Source organism: Elephas maximus, chromosome 8 (assembly GCF_024166365.1).
Source record: "Elephas maximus indicus isolate mEleMax1 chromosome 8, mEleMax1 primary haplotype, whole genome shotgun sequence".
Taxonomy (NCBI): Eukaryota; Metazoa; Chordata; class Mammalia; order Proboscidea; family Elephantidae; genus Elephas; species Elephas maximus.
In genome coordinates, this window is record NC_064826.1 from 44,513,247 (window position 1) to 44,531,470 (window position 18,224).

Here is an 18,224-nt window from a genome sequence, read left to right on the forward strand (position 1 = left end):
GTAATGCAGTCTGTTCCGTTTCAGCATAAACACTTCACAGAAGACATCCAGACCCGTCAGTATAGATCCATAGAGGTTTTAATAGGATCAGGTTACAGTACACCTGCTGACATTTGGAGTACAGCTTGTATGGTAAGAACAGCCTTTGTCATTTTCTTCCATGCTTGTGGGCACATCCCTCTAATGCCTGTGATGGGGAAGGGTTTTACTGGTGCATGTGGCCTAAGCGCTCTTGACCATGAGGGTTGTTCGCTGTGGGTTCGTAGAGGGAAGGCTGCTACCTTGGTTGTCCCAAGAGTTGGAAGAATTCTTCTCAGGCATGACAAAGTTTTGTTGTTATTTTTTTGTTTGTTCATTTGTGGTCTTGTGAGAGACTTTCTCTTCTTAAGGCCATACATAGCCCACAGTCCCAAGAATCAGACTTGTACCCTCATCTGTGGTGACAAAAAGACTTGAATTAATTCATTTTGGTTTCTGAAAGCTTGCAGACTGTGGGGAACTTTAGTCTTCACCCTGACTGCGGAGGAAGATGAGAGTGGTCCCTTCCAGGGAGATTTCCTGAGGCAGAAAGGTCAGACCCATTCCAGGTGGCCAAAGGTGCAGTCTCCTCACTGGAGATGAAAGAATTTCCTTACATGCCCATGCTTAATTTTTCTTTTATAAAGCAAAATCTTGTGACTACTCTGGCTTATCATTTAAGACTGTCCAGGCACTTCTGGGGCACTAGCAGCTCCATGTCCCCTGTGACTGAATTTACACCTGTAGAGAATATGGTGACTTTTTCCTCAGGTCATCAGGGTGCCTTTTCTTTCATCCGTGTGTCATATCACCTTTTGCTGCCAATTTTGTGTATCACAAGTTATTTGTGTCTAACCACCCCCCCGCCCCATTCCAACACAACTGTTGTTTTCTCATTTACTCATGCCTTGCGGATTGATGAGTATGCAGGGTCTCTCATCCACAGCTAATTTCAGTTTCTCTCTCTGGCTATGTTTCGTGGCCAGTCCAGCACCTTCCTCTTAGGGGACTTCAGTTTGTTGTTCCCATGCTGGAAAAGATGGGGGTGGGGTGTGTGTGTGTGTGCATGTGTGTGCGTGCGCACTGTCTTAGGTGATTTTTTCATGCTTTTTCTGTTTCATATTATTTTTTATCCAAGTTCAACTCTGATATTTAAACAAAAGGGCATATGTGTAAGAATTGGCGTTTGTCTTCTCACTAGAAAAAGCATTGCAGAATATGGTAATTATAGTATCTTGTTCAGAGATGAATTTAGCAAGTCTTTTGAGTTTACTGTATCTTATGTCTTCTAACGCTAAAGTGTAGTGGTTAAGTGCTACGGCTGCTAACCAAAAGTTCGGCAGTTCAAATCTGCCAGGCACTCCTTGGAAACTCTATGAGGCAGTTCTTCTCTGTCCTATTGGGTCGCTATAAGTCGGAATTGACTTGGCAGTGGGTGGGTTTTTAATGCTAAAGTAAGGCGCCCTAGTGGTGCATTGGCTAAGCACTCAGCTGCTGATAGGTTGGCAGTTCAAACCTACCAGCCACTCCACAGGACAAAAATGTGACAGTCTGCTTCTATAAAGATTTATGGCCTTGGAAACCTTATGGGGTAGTTCTAGTTTGTCCTACTGGGTTGCTATGAGTTGGAATTGACTCAGCAGCAGTGGGTTTGGTTTGGAATGCTAAACTAAAAAGCATTGTGCTTAACAGTTAGTACCAGATGATAAGGGGGGGAAAAAAAAAGATGCTTTGTGTCTTTTCAAGTTAGCTTAACAGATACGGCCAAATCTGTAACACTGCCTCTCTGTTGTTCTGACAGATAATACCAGATCCTAATGATAGACAGATAGATTTGATTAGACTGATTGGTTTGTTTTTCAGTGGGTCAAAAACAAAGTCCCTTGCTTGGCTATGTATGGAAAAGAATGGTGAAAAGAAACAGTGGATATGTGCTAATTACTTTGAATTTAGCACCTGCTGGTGGAGGAGGAATTTGCTTCACCATGTGTGGCTGCAGAGGGCAGAACGAGATGGGGGGCTGGGAGCAGTGGGAGGCAGACTTCAGGTCAGTAGAAGGAGAGAGCACTTTCAGCAACCAGAGCTGCAGGGGAGAAATGTACCCTTTCAGGACGTGGTGAGCCAAGTCTTACTTGTCACCGGCAACACAAAGGGGTATATCAAGGCTCTCCTGAATTAGATTCTAAGAACTCTCCAGCTCTAAAACCCTGTGCTTCTAATTTTGGGTGTTAAATGTTGGTGATATAACCAGAAAAATAGGACAGGATCACAGATGGCGTGGAAGAACCACGTAGTTGTCACTGTAGTTTTCTGCCAGGTTACCTGTCTTGCGTCCCTCCACACAATCTCTCTGTCCTACCAACTTTTTGAAATGCTGTTCCTATCAACAGTGACTTAAATACCAATAACAGGCTTCTAAGGAAAAGCGTTTACTCCACCTCTTTTAGCCTGCCCCCTTTCTCAAGGATTTAGCATAAGCTCCCTCAGTGCTTCTGGGGCCACCTATGAGGTATTTTACAGTTGACTGGCATGAAGGTGATTTTTCAGGACAAGGTTAACCTTCATCCCCACACCATAAAGCCATGGCTGAGAGGGCTCTCTTGTCGGGCTGGAGAACCTGGTGGAGATGAGGCAATACTCCTCCACCTCAACCTCCACCCTTTGCTTGAAGTTTAAAGATGCAACATTATATTTCATTCTACTTCATAATACAAAGCTGTAATAAAGTAAAGATTATAATAAAATGCAGAAACCTTTGAGTTTTATAAATAGCATCAAATTGTACAGAGACTCAAATGGAAATGAGGGTTGACGTGTGGTAGCAGCGTGACCTTATTCACAGTTACGAGCCTGCTGTTGTAGGGGAAGAGAGCTTTAGGCTCTACAGCTGAAGAAGGAAGACAAAATTGGGCAAAGTAGTTGAATTTATTTTCTTTTTCATGAGCTCTGGGGCTCATCCAGGTGTTAAGTATGCAGGACCTGAAAATTCTGTGTGGGCCAAGACTTTGGCTCTTCTGCATTTGTGTGTCAGATTGCCTGGAATGGTAACGTTTTATGAACCCTTTGGTGAATGTTATGGTCGGTACCATGGAAATAAGAAAAGTCAATCTGTCAGATATCATTAGACTTCTTCAGCGCTGAGTGTATCACAGAACAATAAGCATTTCATTTCTTGAGAATGGGGTACTCTGTCATGGAAAGGTGCTTCAGGAGAGAGTCAGCTGATCTCCCAAGAACAGAGACTGGTCCGGGGAAAGCCCTCTGATGTGATCGGGGCCAAGTACAGAGGGAAGAGAACACACTACTCAGAACCCAAAGTTCCCAACTATTAAAAATAAATAATAATGAACATTATATTGGGAGTAACTGATTGAACTGCGTCATCGGTCTTGTTTTCATAGATGCCAGCATAGAGCATGCTATAAGGTACAGAGGCAAGTGGTTTCATTGTAATGTTCTTTGACCTGTTGTGCATGTCATGTTTGTTGAGAAGATCTAGTCACTCTCCAGAGAAGGAGGACTAGGTAACATTGTGGGGAACGTCCATTTTGCTTCTTCCTTTTTCTTTTAAAATCATTTCATTGGTATGCTTCTTTGAGTCAGGTTATTTCATTAGAAGCACGTACTGTTTTCCCCTCTGGACAGCTGGTCTTGGCTGGCCTTCCTCTTGGGAATGCTGTTTTCCAGTCTTCAGAGCTATGGCTGTGTGGTGGCTGCTGATGAGCTGGCCTTCAGAGTTCTCTGGATGTTTCTGTCTTTCACACTTCTCATTTTTTAACTCAGTCCCCTGGGCGTGCGTGTCCTCTGGCATAACAGGACCTTTCCTATCTGACTGCCTGACCTCCCTGAGCTATGTCTATGCAGTAGGGGAACCCATAGTCTGTGGCGGCCAGGACTTTCATTGCAACTTCCAAGTGGCTTTTTGAGTCTTCTTCCATAGGGTTTTCAGATTTTACTCATGGCTTGTAAGGTATTGAACTGATTGTTTCCCAGCCTACAAAGACCCTTCGGGCCATTGAATATGTGAGTCAGTTACTTTTCTTGGATTTGGGGCCAAATGTGAGATTTTCCTATGTTTCTGGGGCTTCGTAGAACTTTAAGGAAGAAAGCAAAAAAATTGGTGTTGAGCCCCTTTGGAGTCTCTTTGGTTTGATTTAGATCTTCATAAAATGTAGCTCTCTTCTACAAGAAGTAGTTGCTGACTTGGGGACAGTTTTCTGTGAAGTGCTTAGCATGTCATCTGTTGTGTCCTAGGCATTTGAGCTGGCAACGGGAGATTATTTGTTTGAACCGCATTCTGGGGAAGACTATTCCAGAGATGAAGGTGAGTACTGCTGCTTGCCAAGTGCCTCAGTCTGGGTCTCCTGTGAGCTCCAAGCTTCTGGAGAATGATTTTGTGCCAAAGTAGAGCCATGTTTGGTGTCCAAACACCAAATTCAGACATCTGTCCTTTGAGTTTGGAGCTCCCTCATCCCAATGAGCGGGCAGAGCCCGCCTGGCCCAGGCTGTTCCGTGAGAGCCTCGCAGGCCTGAGCAGTCCTGAGCAACCCTGCCCACCAGACCTCTCACAGGGCAGGGTGGTGGCCGGCTGAGAGCACAGACTGTATGAGCCCTGAAACTGCTCAGTGGTCCTTTTGTCCACTCATCTGCTGCCCATTTCTCTGTCCTGTTTGGGAGCTGAGTTGAAAACCCATGAATTCCGGCCAGAATTCCATCTGCAAACCCAACCATCTCCATGCTTATTTGCTTGTGATGCTGGGGTGAGCTGGTGTCAGTCACTGTTGGCTAAGCTCCAGATGGTGCCTGAGACCAGCCAGTCCCCAGAGCCTCTGCATGGGTATGCTGCAGACATTGTTGATTTGAATCTATTTCTGATTTTTTACTAATTTCAATTTTTCCCTCTTCTTTTATCCCATCCTTCCCCTTGCCCCTCCCATTCCCGTATCCTTTTTCTCTCCTTCATAGACCACATAGCCCACATCATAGAGCTGCTAGGCAGTATCCCAAGGCACTTTGCTCTATCTGGAAAATATTCCCGGGAATTCTTCAATCGCAGAGGTAGTACCTCTTCTTTTTGAAAAGCGCCACGATGCAGACAGAAACGGAATAGCAGCTGCCGATTGTAACACTAATGGTGACAATGGCATTTCTCCTAAATTCAAAAGGCAACCCCAGCAGAATTCCTGTGCTCATTTCAAAGTGGATGGGGGAGACCGCACTTGGCCCCATCCTTGCAGGTGCCCTGAGAATTGGCCTCTCTGCAGTGTGCCTGACAGCTGGTGCCCTCCAGCACTGACCCCAATCCCGGCCAGCAGGGGAAAGCCCGGCGCACTCTGTTTCTGTCTGCGCGGGCGGTGGCAGTGTCTGCATGCAGTGTACTGATTAAACTGTCATGTGTTTCTGTTTTGCTGGCAATGTTTTCCAACGCAGATCACATAGCATTGATCATTGAACTGCTGGGGAAAATCCCTCGAAAATACGCTATGTTGGGAAAATATTCCAAGGAGTTTTTCACCAGAAAAGGTAACGGTATTTATACAACACTAATTTTCAGCATAATCTTCTCCCAAAAGGAGAAATTGTGCGTTCGTGTTTGGGCAGTGGAGAAAGATCTGGACTTTTACAACTGGGGAATTCTGCTGAAGAAAGCACTCGAGAAGTAAACCTGAGCCGTCTGGTATCTGGAATAAGAATTTTGTAAGAACCACCTTCCCCAAGTCCTCCCCTCTCCACCTCTCCCTTTTCCTACCTCAAGCACTAATTTGTGTATTTAATTGTTTGTAGAAGGTGTTTCAGTGATTTTTTAGAAGCCAGCTAGACTCACCTTTCCGTTTTCCGTGGACACAAAGTGTCTCTGCAACATAGGAGAAGTGCCCCCAGAGACTGGACTTAACACAAAGCTCCCCTCTGTGGTCTGTCTGAGCTATTTGATTATGAATATAGGAGGGGCTGGCTTAATGCAGTAGGTACAGGCCTGTGAAATCTTATGTACATCATGTTCTTATCAATCAAATCTTACTTTCCCACCGTATCATAGTTGATTTATTTTAATGTTGTTCTTGTTCATTTTCCCTTGACATCACCTTACATGACTTTCATACCCCTATGTGATCCCCAGTTAGTGATCAATTTTGAAAAACACCCAGAAGCCCAAAGAAATTTTTAAAAATATTCCCCAATGCCATATTTTTTGTGAGAGCGTATTTGTTGCTCTTAATTCAAATTTTTCCACTTTAAATTTTTTTAGTTGTAATACCCCTTAATAAAGAACTTGGAAAGCTGATGTGAGCAGAACATGGAGTTTCTAGACATTTCTGAAAGTCCCAAATACTTTCCCATCTCCCCTACCTTAACCAAATTTGGAAAATCAATTTGACTTTTTATTTTCCTGTGAGATATGGAATTCTTGTAGAGTAGTAATCCTTTACTATACCCTCTGGTGATATGCTGCTATCCAGCCCTTGTTTTATCTTTAAATTACATTTCCCTGTTAAATGTACGAGACCTGAGAACCGGATGCACCGAAGTTCTGGGTGATGGTGGTTTCCTGCTCCACTTACTTTGAGTACTTTGACCACACTTCTCAGCTTTGCTGGAACACCGGGTGAAAGTGGCTTGTGAACCTACGTAACGAGATAGCTTTTTAAGGCTTATCACAGGAAAAGAAACTGTCAGGGAAAAAACTGTCAGACAACCAGCATGAATTTTTGGTTCTGAGCATCTGACCCCTGAGTCTGGGTCACATGAGCAAGGTACAGAGTTGTCCTCCCCACACAAATTCTCACGGGCCATGTGGAACTAAGGGCACTGGCTTTGCCATACACCTCTGTGTTCACTGATAGAGCTGGGGTTTGATCCTGTCAGCTGTGAGGCCAGGGCACATCACGTAACCTCCCAACTTCAGTGTCCTCATCCATCAATCAGGTAACAGGTTGCGTTGTTGTCATAAGAACGTATAAAATGATGATACAATAGCTGTTATTATTGCTAAAGCAAAAGCTACAAACAGAAAGACATCAGAAACATTCACAGAGCCTTCTAAACAGCAGTATTACTGAGTATGGACTAAGGTTCCTTAGGAAGCTTCCAGAAAAATGTTATTTAAAAATAACGTTTTATTTATTTGGAGAAACTATGGATTATTGTGGGCTGTTATTCTTTGTGATTAGGGAAATTGTTTAATCGAGGCAGACTCCTCCTTCCAAATATCCAAATGTTTTCAGAGCCTGTGGGAGATGGACAGACCCCAGGAGGACTTGGCTGGTAGATGACTTTGCAGTGAGCTTCTAGCCACAGCCCTTCCCATCACCTGGTGAAAGCTGGTGGGGAGGGGGCCAAGTGGAGCTCAGTCAGCCTCACCTGTCATGGAAATCAAGAACATCATTAGAGGAGAAGTGGGCAGGCAGGTGAGGCACTGGGCCACAGCACTTGCTCATTCCCGTCAAGCACCAGGGTTTGGGGCCTGTACACCCACCACAGGGATCTAGGTAGTGAGAACCTTCAGCTAAGAAAGGTACCTGGGAATTAAACCTTTATTGTGGCTCTTCTTGAGGAGCCCTGGTGGTGCAGCAGTTAAAGTGCTTGGCTGCTGAGTGAAAAGTTGGCAGTTGGAACCCACCAGCTATTCCATGGAAGAAAGATGTGGCAGTCTGCTTCTGTAAAGATTTAGAGCCTTGGAAACCCCATGGAACAGTTCTACTCTGTCCTGTAAGGTCAGGAATTATCTGGACAGCAACAGGTTTGAGTTTGTTTTTTGGTGGCTCTTCTTAGCTTTTCCTCTTAGCTGACAGGGAGCTCTGCATTCCTCTCTGCCCACTGTCAGCTGAGGGGCGGGGTGGTCATGTACTGTGCACAGGGGGTGGAGGAGGAAGAGGGGCCCTTCCTCAAAGGCAGCCAGCCAAGTTTGCTGGTAGAGGGACTGCTCTGAGGTGCTCGTGCCTGTTGGACTGGATTCTGGCCAAGTACGGATAGCCAGCAGAAATGCCAGGCCCTGGACCAGCAGTGGGGATGGAACCTTCTGCAGGCTCCTGCATCTGGTAGGGGCAGACTTCACAGGGCAGGTTGACGAATGATGTGTGGTGCATGATATCGGAGGCACAGGCGGGTTCAGCTGAGAGTGGCTGCCCCTCGGCCCTTGATGACTGGATGGCAGCCTCCACATACTCTTCCCTGCAGCATCTTCTCTCTTGGGAGAACTCGTAGTCTGTCCCTTTACACTCTCCTTCTTCACACCCCAGTGTGAATTGGAGGTGTCAAACATGGTGCACCAAGAGGGCTCCTGTGTGCAGTATGTCGTCACCATCATTATGCCGAATGCTTCAGTACTTATGTGCACAGGTTCTTTTTGAGGCGTTTGCTTTAAGGTGACGTGCATTTTTAGCATGCATTCGGCATCACTGCTGATGGTAGGCCACAGACATTTTGACTCAGGGTGACCATGGTAACCAGATTCCTTTCTTCCTTCTTGTAAATATAAGGGAGCATTTATGACGAGGCACGAAATCCCCTTGATGGCTGGGGTTGGGGACTTCTGTTCTTCCTGATTGTTGTTTCTTTGTAATGGCTGAGGAGATCAGAAGGATTTAGGGTTTTTACAGAAGCCGCAGGAGTGTTTTGAGGAATGAGAGCCTATCATGAAAATGGATTCACCCCGTTCGCTAGGATGAGGGGAATGATTCGTTGCATAAAAGTTGTATTTTGGCATGTCTCTGTAAAAAATATGCAGATATATGTTTTGGAAATTATATCTTAAATGTATCATTTAAAATGTTTTCTCAAATACTTTTGTGTCAGAACTGACGAAGGAAAAGCAAAACAAAGCTGCGATCCATTTGCTTGTCACATTAGAAAACAGAGAACTAGAGTGAGTTACAGGTTCCCCTGCCTCTCTGTCCTCCTGGATGGGGAGCATATTATCAGCCCACACCGGACCCTGCTCTTCTTATCAGGCAAGAGCGGGGTCTGTGCTAAAGCCTAAGATCGTATGCAGCTAAGTGACATCCTGTCTTCCTATTTATCATTCAATGGAAAGTCATGGTTATTAGTTTGAATTATTCCTTGAACAGGAATTAAAAAATGGAGTTTTTTTTGGCAGGGAATGTAATTCTTGCTCTCACCCTGTCATGGTTAATTTGCCGGTTATCCCTTTGATAGTGGACATTAGCTGTCAGGGATCTTTAAGAAACCAGTGTGTTGACTAGACATGGCCCAGTAGAAATCAGCACCTCGGTGGGTTTTGTCCCATCCTATGCTCAGAAGGTGGGTTGCCCCTCAGAAGTGCCCCAGCCCTCGGCTGGGGGTAAAAACAACAGTGAAACTGAGGGTAACCTCACCGGACTGCTAAACAGACTTCCTTTTGATAGGTCAATAACTATTGTTTTAGAAAAATTTCTTGTGTTGAGAATGTAAGTGTCAAAGGGGATGATTGACTTTTTTTTTTTTTAACTGTTTCTTGGATCAAGGCACCCCATGTGGTGGGATCTCTGTGCATGACTATTGTACACAGGGATGTGTTGGACTAAAGACCGTCTTAACTAGGGTGGAAAATGTCAAAGCATGCAAGAAACTGCTGCTGGGCAAAGGGCTGCACATGTCCGCAGCTCGAGATGCCCGTTTCTGCTCTTGCTGGTGATGGTTCAGGATCAGTGAGCGCAAGTCAGCAGGGGAGGAGAAGATGCAGGAGAGGGGAAGGAGGGGCGGGCTGTGTGGTAAGAAGAGGTGCTGCATTCCATGTTCTTAATATTTAATGTTTGAAATGAAACTTGTTAGAAAGATTTTGTCTTCAGAATGACCTAAAAATCAGCAGACTTTCTTATTTCTGTGAAGAGTAAAGCTGTTTTGTGGGCTTTTGATGTGTACAGGCTAGAAATGGTCACTGCCCTTCCTTGATTTTCTTGGCTTCAAGCTTTAAAAAACTTTTCAAATCATTGCAGTTTTGCAGAAGGGAAAACACAAATGCCAAGCATCGGGGTAGAACAACTTGTGAGTTGTGGGGTGTGCCCTGAGGGCCTCTGTCACCTGTGGAAACACTGGGAAGGAAGGGCTTGGATCTGTGGAGGCGCTGCTATGCCCCTGTGGGCGCTGGCTGCCGAGATGGGTGGTAGTGGTAAGCCCAGGGCTTTTCCCCCCTCAGTGGAAACTTGGCTCATTATGGAAAGAGCTAAGAAAGATTTCCTCATACTATGGAGTCTTAACCACAGTTTCGTCTTAAACATGATTTGTAAGTTGTAGGAAGTCTTGTTCTCTGTGATGAGACCCTGGAAGATAAATGCTGGGGCACAGGGTCTTTGTCATGCTTGCTGCTGAGTCCCCAGGCATCAGTTTGGTGCCTGACAAAGTGTACATTAAGTAAATGTTTTGCCTATTAGATTTTTAAAAATTAACCTTTATCCAGTGTTTGGGGTAGAAATCTGTGTGGTTTAGTAGGATGACCATGGATGGGGTCCTCGGTTAGTGCCCATTGCCCTGTAATAACTATTCTAGCCCCTCTTTCCCTCTTACACACACTCTTGTGTGGAGGATAAAGGCCATCCTCGCTACAGTTGTGACTTGGGATGCGATAGTAGTGTGGCTGTGCCCAGGAGGCAAATGACACAAAACACATCACAGAGATATATTGCAAAAATAACAAACCACAAGGCCACACAGCTGATCAAATCTGAGTTATCGTTCTAGAAATTTTAAATTTGAGCATAGGATGCAAAAAGCAATGAAATAATAGGTTCATTTCCATGATGGTTCATCCAGTTTATTTCTGTTGTTTAATATGAGCTGCTGATTAGCAAAATGTTTGGTTTTACTGCATGCATTAACACACGTTGGAATAACTCTTGGAGTTATTATTGTATGTTTTGTACCAGTTATTACAGTTTTATTGAGATGTAATTTTACATACCATTGAATTCTCCCTTTTAAAATGTACAGTTGATTGAGTTTTATTCACAGAGTTGTGCAGCCATTATTACTATTGAATTTTAGAACATTTTTGTCACCTTAAAAAGAAACCCTGCTACTTGTATCAGGTGGACACTTGAGACTGTTGGCATCTCCTGTCTGGAGGGGAGATAGGAGGGTAGAGAGGGTTAGAAACTGGCAAAATTGTCACGAAAGGAGAGACTGGAAGGGCTGACTCATTAGGGGGAGAGTAAGTGGGAGTATGGAGTAAGGTGTATATAAGCTTATATGTGACAGACTGACTTGATTTGTAAACATTCACTTAAAGCTCAATAAAAATTATTAAAAAAAAAAAGAAACTCCGTGGCCGTCACTTCCCACCCTCCCCTGCCCCATCTCCTGGCAAAACCTGCTCTGTTGTTTCAATGGATTTTCCTATTCCAAACATTTCATACAAGTGGAATCGTCCAATATGTAGCCTTTGTGTCTGGCTTCTTTTACTCAGCATTATGGTTAGAGGTTCATCCATGTTGTTCATCCATTTCTTTTCATGGGTGAATAATGTTCCATTGTGTATTTGTTAAGGAGCCCTGGTGGCATTGTGGTTAAAATGATTGACTGCTAGCCAAAATGTCAGCAGTTCGAAACCGCCAGTGGCTCTGCGGGAGAGCAATGTGACAGTCTGCTTCCATACAGATTTATAGCCTTGGAAAGACCCTATGGGGTTGTTATCAGTGGGTGGGTATATTTGTTCAACCATGACTTGATGGAGCTTTGGGTGGTTTCTACTTTTGGCTATTATGAATTAATGCTGCTGTGAACATTCAGGAGCCCTGGTGGTGTAGTGGTCAAGAGCTCAGCTGCTATCTAGAAGATGAGCGGTTCGTATCTGCCAGCTGTTCCTTGGGAAGCCCTGTGGGACAGTTCTGCTCTGTCCTATAGGGTAGCTATGAGTTGGAATCGACTCAACAATGTTTGTTTGTTTGTTTTATGAACATTCGTGTACAAGTTTTTGTATACTTCCATTTCTCTTCCAATTTATCTATTGCTTTTGGTGTCCTATCTAAGAAACCATTGCCTGTTCCAAGGTGGTGAAGATTTACCCCTCCTATGAGTTTTAAAGTTTTAGTACTTACATTTAGGTCTGCAACTCATTGGGGGTTAGTTTTTTTTATGTGGTGTGAGGTAGCATTTTTACCAATTTGAAACTTCAATATTTGCCTACATGTACTTTGTCTACCTGTATAAGAATTTGCTCAGCTTTCTAACATTTTGCCTCTTGCTTTGTACTGATGTTTATTGATACGTTAACTTTCTACATGACCTCTATTGAAACTTAATCTGTTTGACATCATGATTTGCTTTATAATTACCAGTAGTCACTGAAATACAGTGCTGTGATTTGTCTTTATAGTCCCCCTCAGGTGTGGTATGAGACCTCATGTGCCTGTATCTTTAATTCTGGAGTAATATAATTTCAAGGACAAAACAATAGTTTTCTTCACAGACCACTTGAAATAACCTTCGAGAGAAGCCTAATGGAAGTACTCGATTTTTTTCTTCCAAAAGCACTCTAATAATCTGGGACATACTGTACTCAAGCAGAAACAGCCACTGTCACAAAGCCCTTACTCCAGAGAAAGAACGAACCTGTTTTACTGCCCATTGTCCCCAGCTCTCTTGAGGTATTTGTGCCCTCAGAACAGATGAGAAAGCTTAAGGGGCTGCTGGAGGGGGGCACCTGATCACAAAGTCATCCCCCGCCTCCCAGTATCTTTGCTGACCTCTTGTTTGAGTGCATGTGTGTGAGAGTTGATACTGAGATTGATAGCTTGTAATTACAGGAAAGGTTGATATTCAGCATTTCTTCAGGAGTAAAGGCTGGAAATGGGTTTTACAATAGCAGCAAATAGTAAAGGAGTATTTTAAAAATATTTAATCTTATTATATTTAGTATTGTAAATGATGGTGACCAAATTTCTATGTTACACTCTGGCCTGGAGCTGAGGAATGGATGTGAGTCATAGATATTATAGATGGCATCTTTGCACATGCAATTTTTTTGTGTGAAGTCACTCAGTGGAGCCACACAAGAAAGGCCTGGCAATTTGTTTCCATAAAGATTACAGCCAAGGGAACTCAGTTCTACTCTGTAACACAGAGTTGCGATGAGTTGGAATCAATTCAGTGGCAGCAGGTTTGGTTTTTTTGGGGGGGGGGGTGGTTACCTGGTCAAAAGTATTTTAGATATTTTAGACTTTTTATCAGTTTTTCGTGCTGCTAGTTATTATGGATAGTTTTTATAGTCTATCAGCAGTGTGTTGTTTTCATCACTGTTATGCAGATTTCTAGGTATCCGTAGTGGTAAAGGCTTATTGTTTTTTTTCATGGAAGTTTGTACTTAATTTGATGCCTGTTGATGGATCCTAGTTTAAAATTGGCACCTTCAGTATTAGGTTCCTTTGCTTGTCTGAGCAAACTGGTTCTCAGCGGTTGCATTCATTTGCCAGCCTGGAGCGAATTCCAAGTCCGAGTGGGTGAATGTCAGTGAGCAAAGCTCTCTAACCTTTCCAGAGACTATTTCAGCATGTCAGGGTGAGCTTTGGTAGTTTGCTTTATCTGCCCCTGTGGTGAGATCAGCAGTCACTGTAAAACCAATATAGCCACGTTACAGAAAAGTTGGAAAGTGCAGTAACAAACATACTAACAAAGCCACTGCTGGTGTTTTGGTGCCTTGCTTTTCATCTTCTTGGGCCTTCTAAAAATCACCCTGGCGATCAGATAGTAGAACACAGTTTTGACTCCCTGTTTTTATTACCAAACATTGTACCATATGATTCCCACCCCATGTTATTAAGTAATAAAAACACGCGTTGCAGTCGACTTGATTCTGACTCATAGCAACCCTATAGGGACAGGGTAGAACTTGCCCCGTAGGGTTTCCAAAGAGTGCCTGATGGATTCAAACTGCTGACCTTTTGGTTAGCAGCTGAGCTTTTAACCACTACGCTGCCAGGGTTTCCTATTAAGTAATAGGAAATAATATTCATTAAGCAGATGTATCATTTATTTTTAAACCAAGATTCACCTATTGCTGAGCATTTGTAATTTTTACCAAAAACCAAAACCAAACCTGTTGCCATCGAGTTGATTCCAACTCATAGCGACCCTACAGGACAGAGTAGAACTGCCCCATAGAGTTTCCCAAGGAGCGCCTGGTGGATTTGAACTGCCGGCCTTTTGGTTAGCAGCTGTAGCACTTAACCACTACGCCCCCAGGGTTTCTGTAATTTTTACAGGCATGTATAATTTTTCAGTGAGTGTCATTTGGGGATAGGCTGCAGAATGTCAAGGTTTGTTTCCTTAGGCCGACTTCTGCATTAAAAGGGGTGCACAGTCAGTGATTGTTCACGCATTGTTCTTGCGGAGACCTTCCCCGAGGTGGTCACCTTTTCCACGTCTAAGGTTGCAGGTTCCTTCCCGAGGTGGTCACCTTTTCCACGTCTAAGGTTGCAGGTTCCCTTCCCTCATAAAAACAGACCTGACCTCCACCTCTGGAAGTGCTGCTGGACCTCCCCAGTCCTCCCTTTGGGACCAGAAACTTATTTTACATGCCAGTGTCTTTAACAAGACAGATTACAATTCTGTAAACATACAAATGGAAAAGGTATGAGCAAAAAGAAAAAGTCAGTGGCCTGGGGTGGGACTGCTCAGGGCTGACTCTGAGGGGTACTCAGGGAGCCCTCTCTACAGACAGGAAGTCCTGTGAACATTTCTATCAGACAGAGAAAACGAGTTATTCTTAATGAAGTTAGCCTGGCCTTTTGGTAGTTCAACCTAAAAATCTTTTTTTTCTCCCCCAATATAAAAAAGCGTTACAATTCACAGGCTATTTATTAGCTTAGTCACTGGGTTATGTCAGTGAAGGCTGCTCATTGTCCATACTTTTTATATTGCAGCACATTTTGAAAAGTATAACTTTAAGGTTTTACACAGTCATGTCCTGGAATCTTAGATTTTACCACAAATTTGTAGCCATGAGTGGTATGTGATACGAATTGGCTTCTAAAACTACGCAGTCCAATATGGTAGCCACTAGCCACTTGTGGCTGTTTAAACACAGGATAATAAATATAGGTCCTCATTTCAGGTGCTCAGTACCACATGTGGCTGGTGGCAACCACATGGGACAGTGGAGGTACAGAACATCGCTGTTATCATAGAAAATTCTGTTGGACAGTACTGTTCTAGAGGAGAAGATTCCTTGCTCTTTTTTTGTTTTTGCATGTTAACATGCACAAACAATGGTCGAAGTAATTTAAATAGTGTATATCTTATAGCTCTTGCAAAACTAGTTTGGAGAATACAAAAGAATCCCAAATTAGAATGAGAGGCTCCATCATCCTTTGCAGATGAAAATATCCTACTTTTGAATAAACCTGGAACTGATGTGTGTGAGTCCTGAACTGTTCCGTTTTTAATCAGTCCCCATTTAATACCCGTCGAGTTTATTTGCAATACGGCACAGTCATGCATACCTGTAGTGATTATTGCCTAGAGGGGAGAGCTGGCCTGTTTTGTCATTGCCATAGTGTTCAGCAGGTAGGTTGTCTGCATCATTGAAAAGAAGCTGGCTGGACCAACAGTGGGAAATGGAAATAGGAAACTTTTTTGATACTGGCATGTTTTTCCCCTGTAGGAGAACTGCGGCACATCACCAAGCTGAAGCCCTGGAGCCTCTTTGATGTACTTGTGGAAAAGTATGGTTGGCCCCATGAAGATGCTGCACAGTTTACAGATTTCCTGATCCCGATGTTAGAAATGGTTCCAGAAAAACGAGCTTCAGCTGGCGAATGCCTTCGGCATCCTTGGTTGAATTCTTAGCAGTCTACAAATACAGCATTCTGAGCTAGCAAATGTTATCCAGTACATTGGACCTAAACGGTGACTCTCATTCTTTAACAGGATTACAAGTGAGCTGGCTTCATCCTCAGACCTTTATTTTGCTTTGAGGTACTGTTGTTTGACATTTTGCTTTTTGTGCACTGTGATCCTGGGGAAGGTTAGTCTTTTGTCTTCAGCTAAGTAGTTAACTGACCCACTTTCATCTGGAAACAATAACATGACTCTAAGCATTGTTTCTTGTGTGACATCCAAATGTCTTTTTTTTTTTTTTTTTGAATGAAAAATACTTTCCCCCTTGTGTTTGGGCAGGTTTTGTAACTATTTATGAAGAAATATTTTAGCCGAGTACTATATAATTTACAATCGTAAGAGATTATCAAGTTGGAAGTAAGAAATAGCAAGGAAATGTACTATTTTATTTTCTGGCAAAGGGACATCATTCCTGTATTATAGCATATGTAAATGCACCCTGTAAATGTTAATTTCCATTAAATATGGGATGGGGACTCAAATTTCAGAAAAGCTACTAAGTCTTGAGTGCTTTGTAGCCTAAGTTGCATGTAGCAGTCTTTAACTGCTCCAAGGAGCGGTGCAAACTTTTCATTCCATGACAGACCTTTTACATTGGATTTTAAACAGTGTGTCTCTGGTTTACAAGATTTCATTCCTTGTCTGGCACTTTAAAGGAAGAAAAGACATGCTTCTCATTCTAAAATATGCATTATAGGTTAGCACTACCATTCGTATTTTGCGTATTTTTCAAAGTACTTTTTAAAGAAAAAGAGCGATTTCCCTTTAAAAATGTGATAACCCAGTACCATGTGGTGTTGCCTCCACCAAGCACTGTAAGTTAAACTATATACATAGATTAAATTGGACAGTAGAAACATTTTCAGTGTGTGGAATGAAAATAACTTTTTTTTTTTTTTGAAAAGCATGAGTGTCTAAAACACAAGTGTGGTAGATAAAATTTGCAGTGCAGTGGGCGGGCAGAGTGACTCCTAACATCTCAGAGGTAACAGTGATCATGTTCATTCCATAGGTAGGTAGTTTTATGTATTGCTACAAATTTTAATAGCTTTTTCATTGTCTTTCCATGAACTGAAGTAGAGAAAATGATTTTTCCCTTTGCAGGTTGCAGTTTTGCTTATGCATTTCCTTAAAATTAATTGTAGAATTCAGGACACAAACCATAGTAGTCAGTACATTTTTTAGAATGTAATATGCAGAGGTGTATTCAACCTCTTTTAGAAGTCAATGGGATGAATGTAAGTTTTTTTTTAATTTTACATTCATTGAGGTGCCTCGTTTTTCTTGACTTTTGTCCATTAAAATTTATCCATATGCCTTTGCAATAACTAGATTGTGAAAAGATACCAAGTGTTGTAACAATAATCCATTGTTTGAGGTGCTTGCAGTTGTCTTAAAAATTAAAGTGTTTTTCCCTCCCCCCCAGACACTGTCTTGGTCATTGGCCTATATTTAAAGTGATAGAATCAACAAACATTTGCTATCATTTTAGTGTAGTGTAACCAAAATCTAAAGGCAATAACATTCTTGTTGCTGGAAATGTATAACATGCATTAAGGCTTATTATAAGGAAGTCATTTATTGTTTTGTAAGGACAGAATATGCATTTAGAAAAGATGCTGCAGTATCTAGAATTCATTACGTAGAATTTCAGTAATCCTTTTTCATCTGTGTTTCATCAAAAACATATTAATTGCATTCTGTTTGAGCATCTTTGTGCAGTTTTTTTTTTTTTTTTTAACAGTATTTACTATGAGGGAACAAGATACATAACCTTCTTAGGAATTAGCATTATATCACATCGCTGTGAGGTAGTACATATCATTCATTTTAGAAGTATGCATGCAAAGTTTTTCTAATGTGGCTGTAGGTGACCATGTAGGTGCTTTGACAGATGGTGGCTGTGGACCATATAGTGCTGTCATCCACAGTTTCCATAGGAAACACACAATGTATTTGTAGCTTCCCTAAGAGTATATGAATCTTTACCAGGATGACAACACACTTAAATAAAATGTGTAGTGCAGTTTTGGCCCATGTTGGAAAATAAACTGGATTATTTTTAAAGGTCTGTCCCTTATGATAAAAAAAGCCTCACTAGTTAATAATATAGACACAGATGGCTCTGTTATTGTTAGGTGGTGTTCAGTCGGTTCCGACTTATAGTGATCCTGTGTACAACAGAACAAAACACTGTCTGGTCCTGCGCCATCCTCACAGTCCTTATGCTTAAGCCCATCGTTGCAGCTACTGTGTCTCTAGGAGTATACATTTGTATTAGGAGCAGTACAGTTTTAGCAGATTCTTGGTGACTTGTTGATAAAGAAGGCATATAAGCTAAAGGAGAACCACTGGTTATGCAAAACCTTAGAATAGCC

The 18,224-nt window shown here is 42.6% G+C and overlaps 1 protein-coding gene across 9 annotated transcripts in view; it reads left to right on the forward strand.

Annotated features, from left to right (window-relative positions):
• SRPK2 (SRSF protein kinase 2) overlaps nucleotides 1-16,090 on the forward strand; it is a 272,628-nt gene extending 256,538 nt beyond the window's left edge. For 4 of the 9 annotated variants that reach the window (XM_049894468.1, XM_049894469.1, XM_049894472.1 and 1 more), the window contains 5 exons: nucleotides 25-132; nucleotides 4,273-4,342; nucleotides 4,984-5,076; nucleotides 5,449-5,541; nucleotides 15,611-16,090. In XM_049894468.1, the coding sequence (XP_049750425.1) occupies nucleotides 25-132; nucleotides 4,273-4,342; nucleotides 4,984-5,076; nucleotides 5,449-5,541; nucleotides 15,611-15,795 (549 nt within the window). In that variant the 3' untranslated portion in view covers nucleotides 15,796-16,090. The remainder of the gene's footprint in view (nucleotides 1-24; nucleotides 133-4,272; nucleotides 4,343-4,983; nucleotides 5,077-5,448; nucleotides 5,542-15,610) is intronic. The other 5 variants (XM_049894471.1, XM_049894473.1, XM_049894474.1 and 2 more) reach the window with 2 other exon arrangements.
• The last annotated feature ends 2,134 nt before the right edge of the window (nucleotides 16,091-18,224 follow it).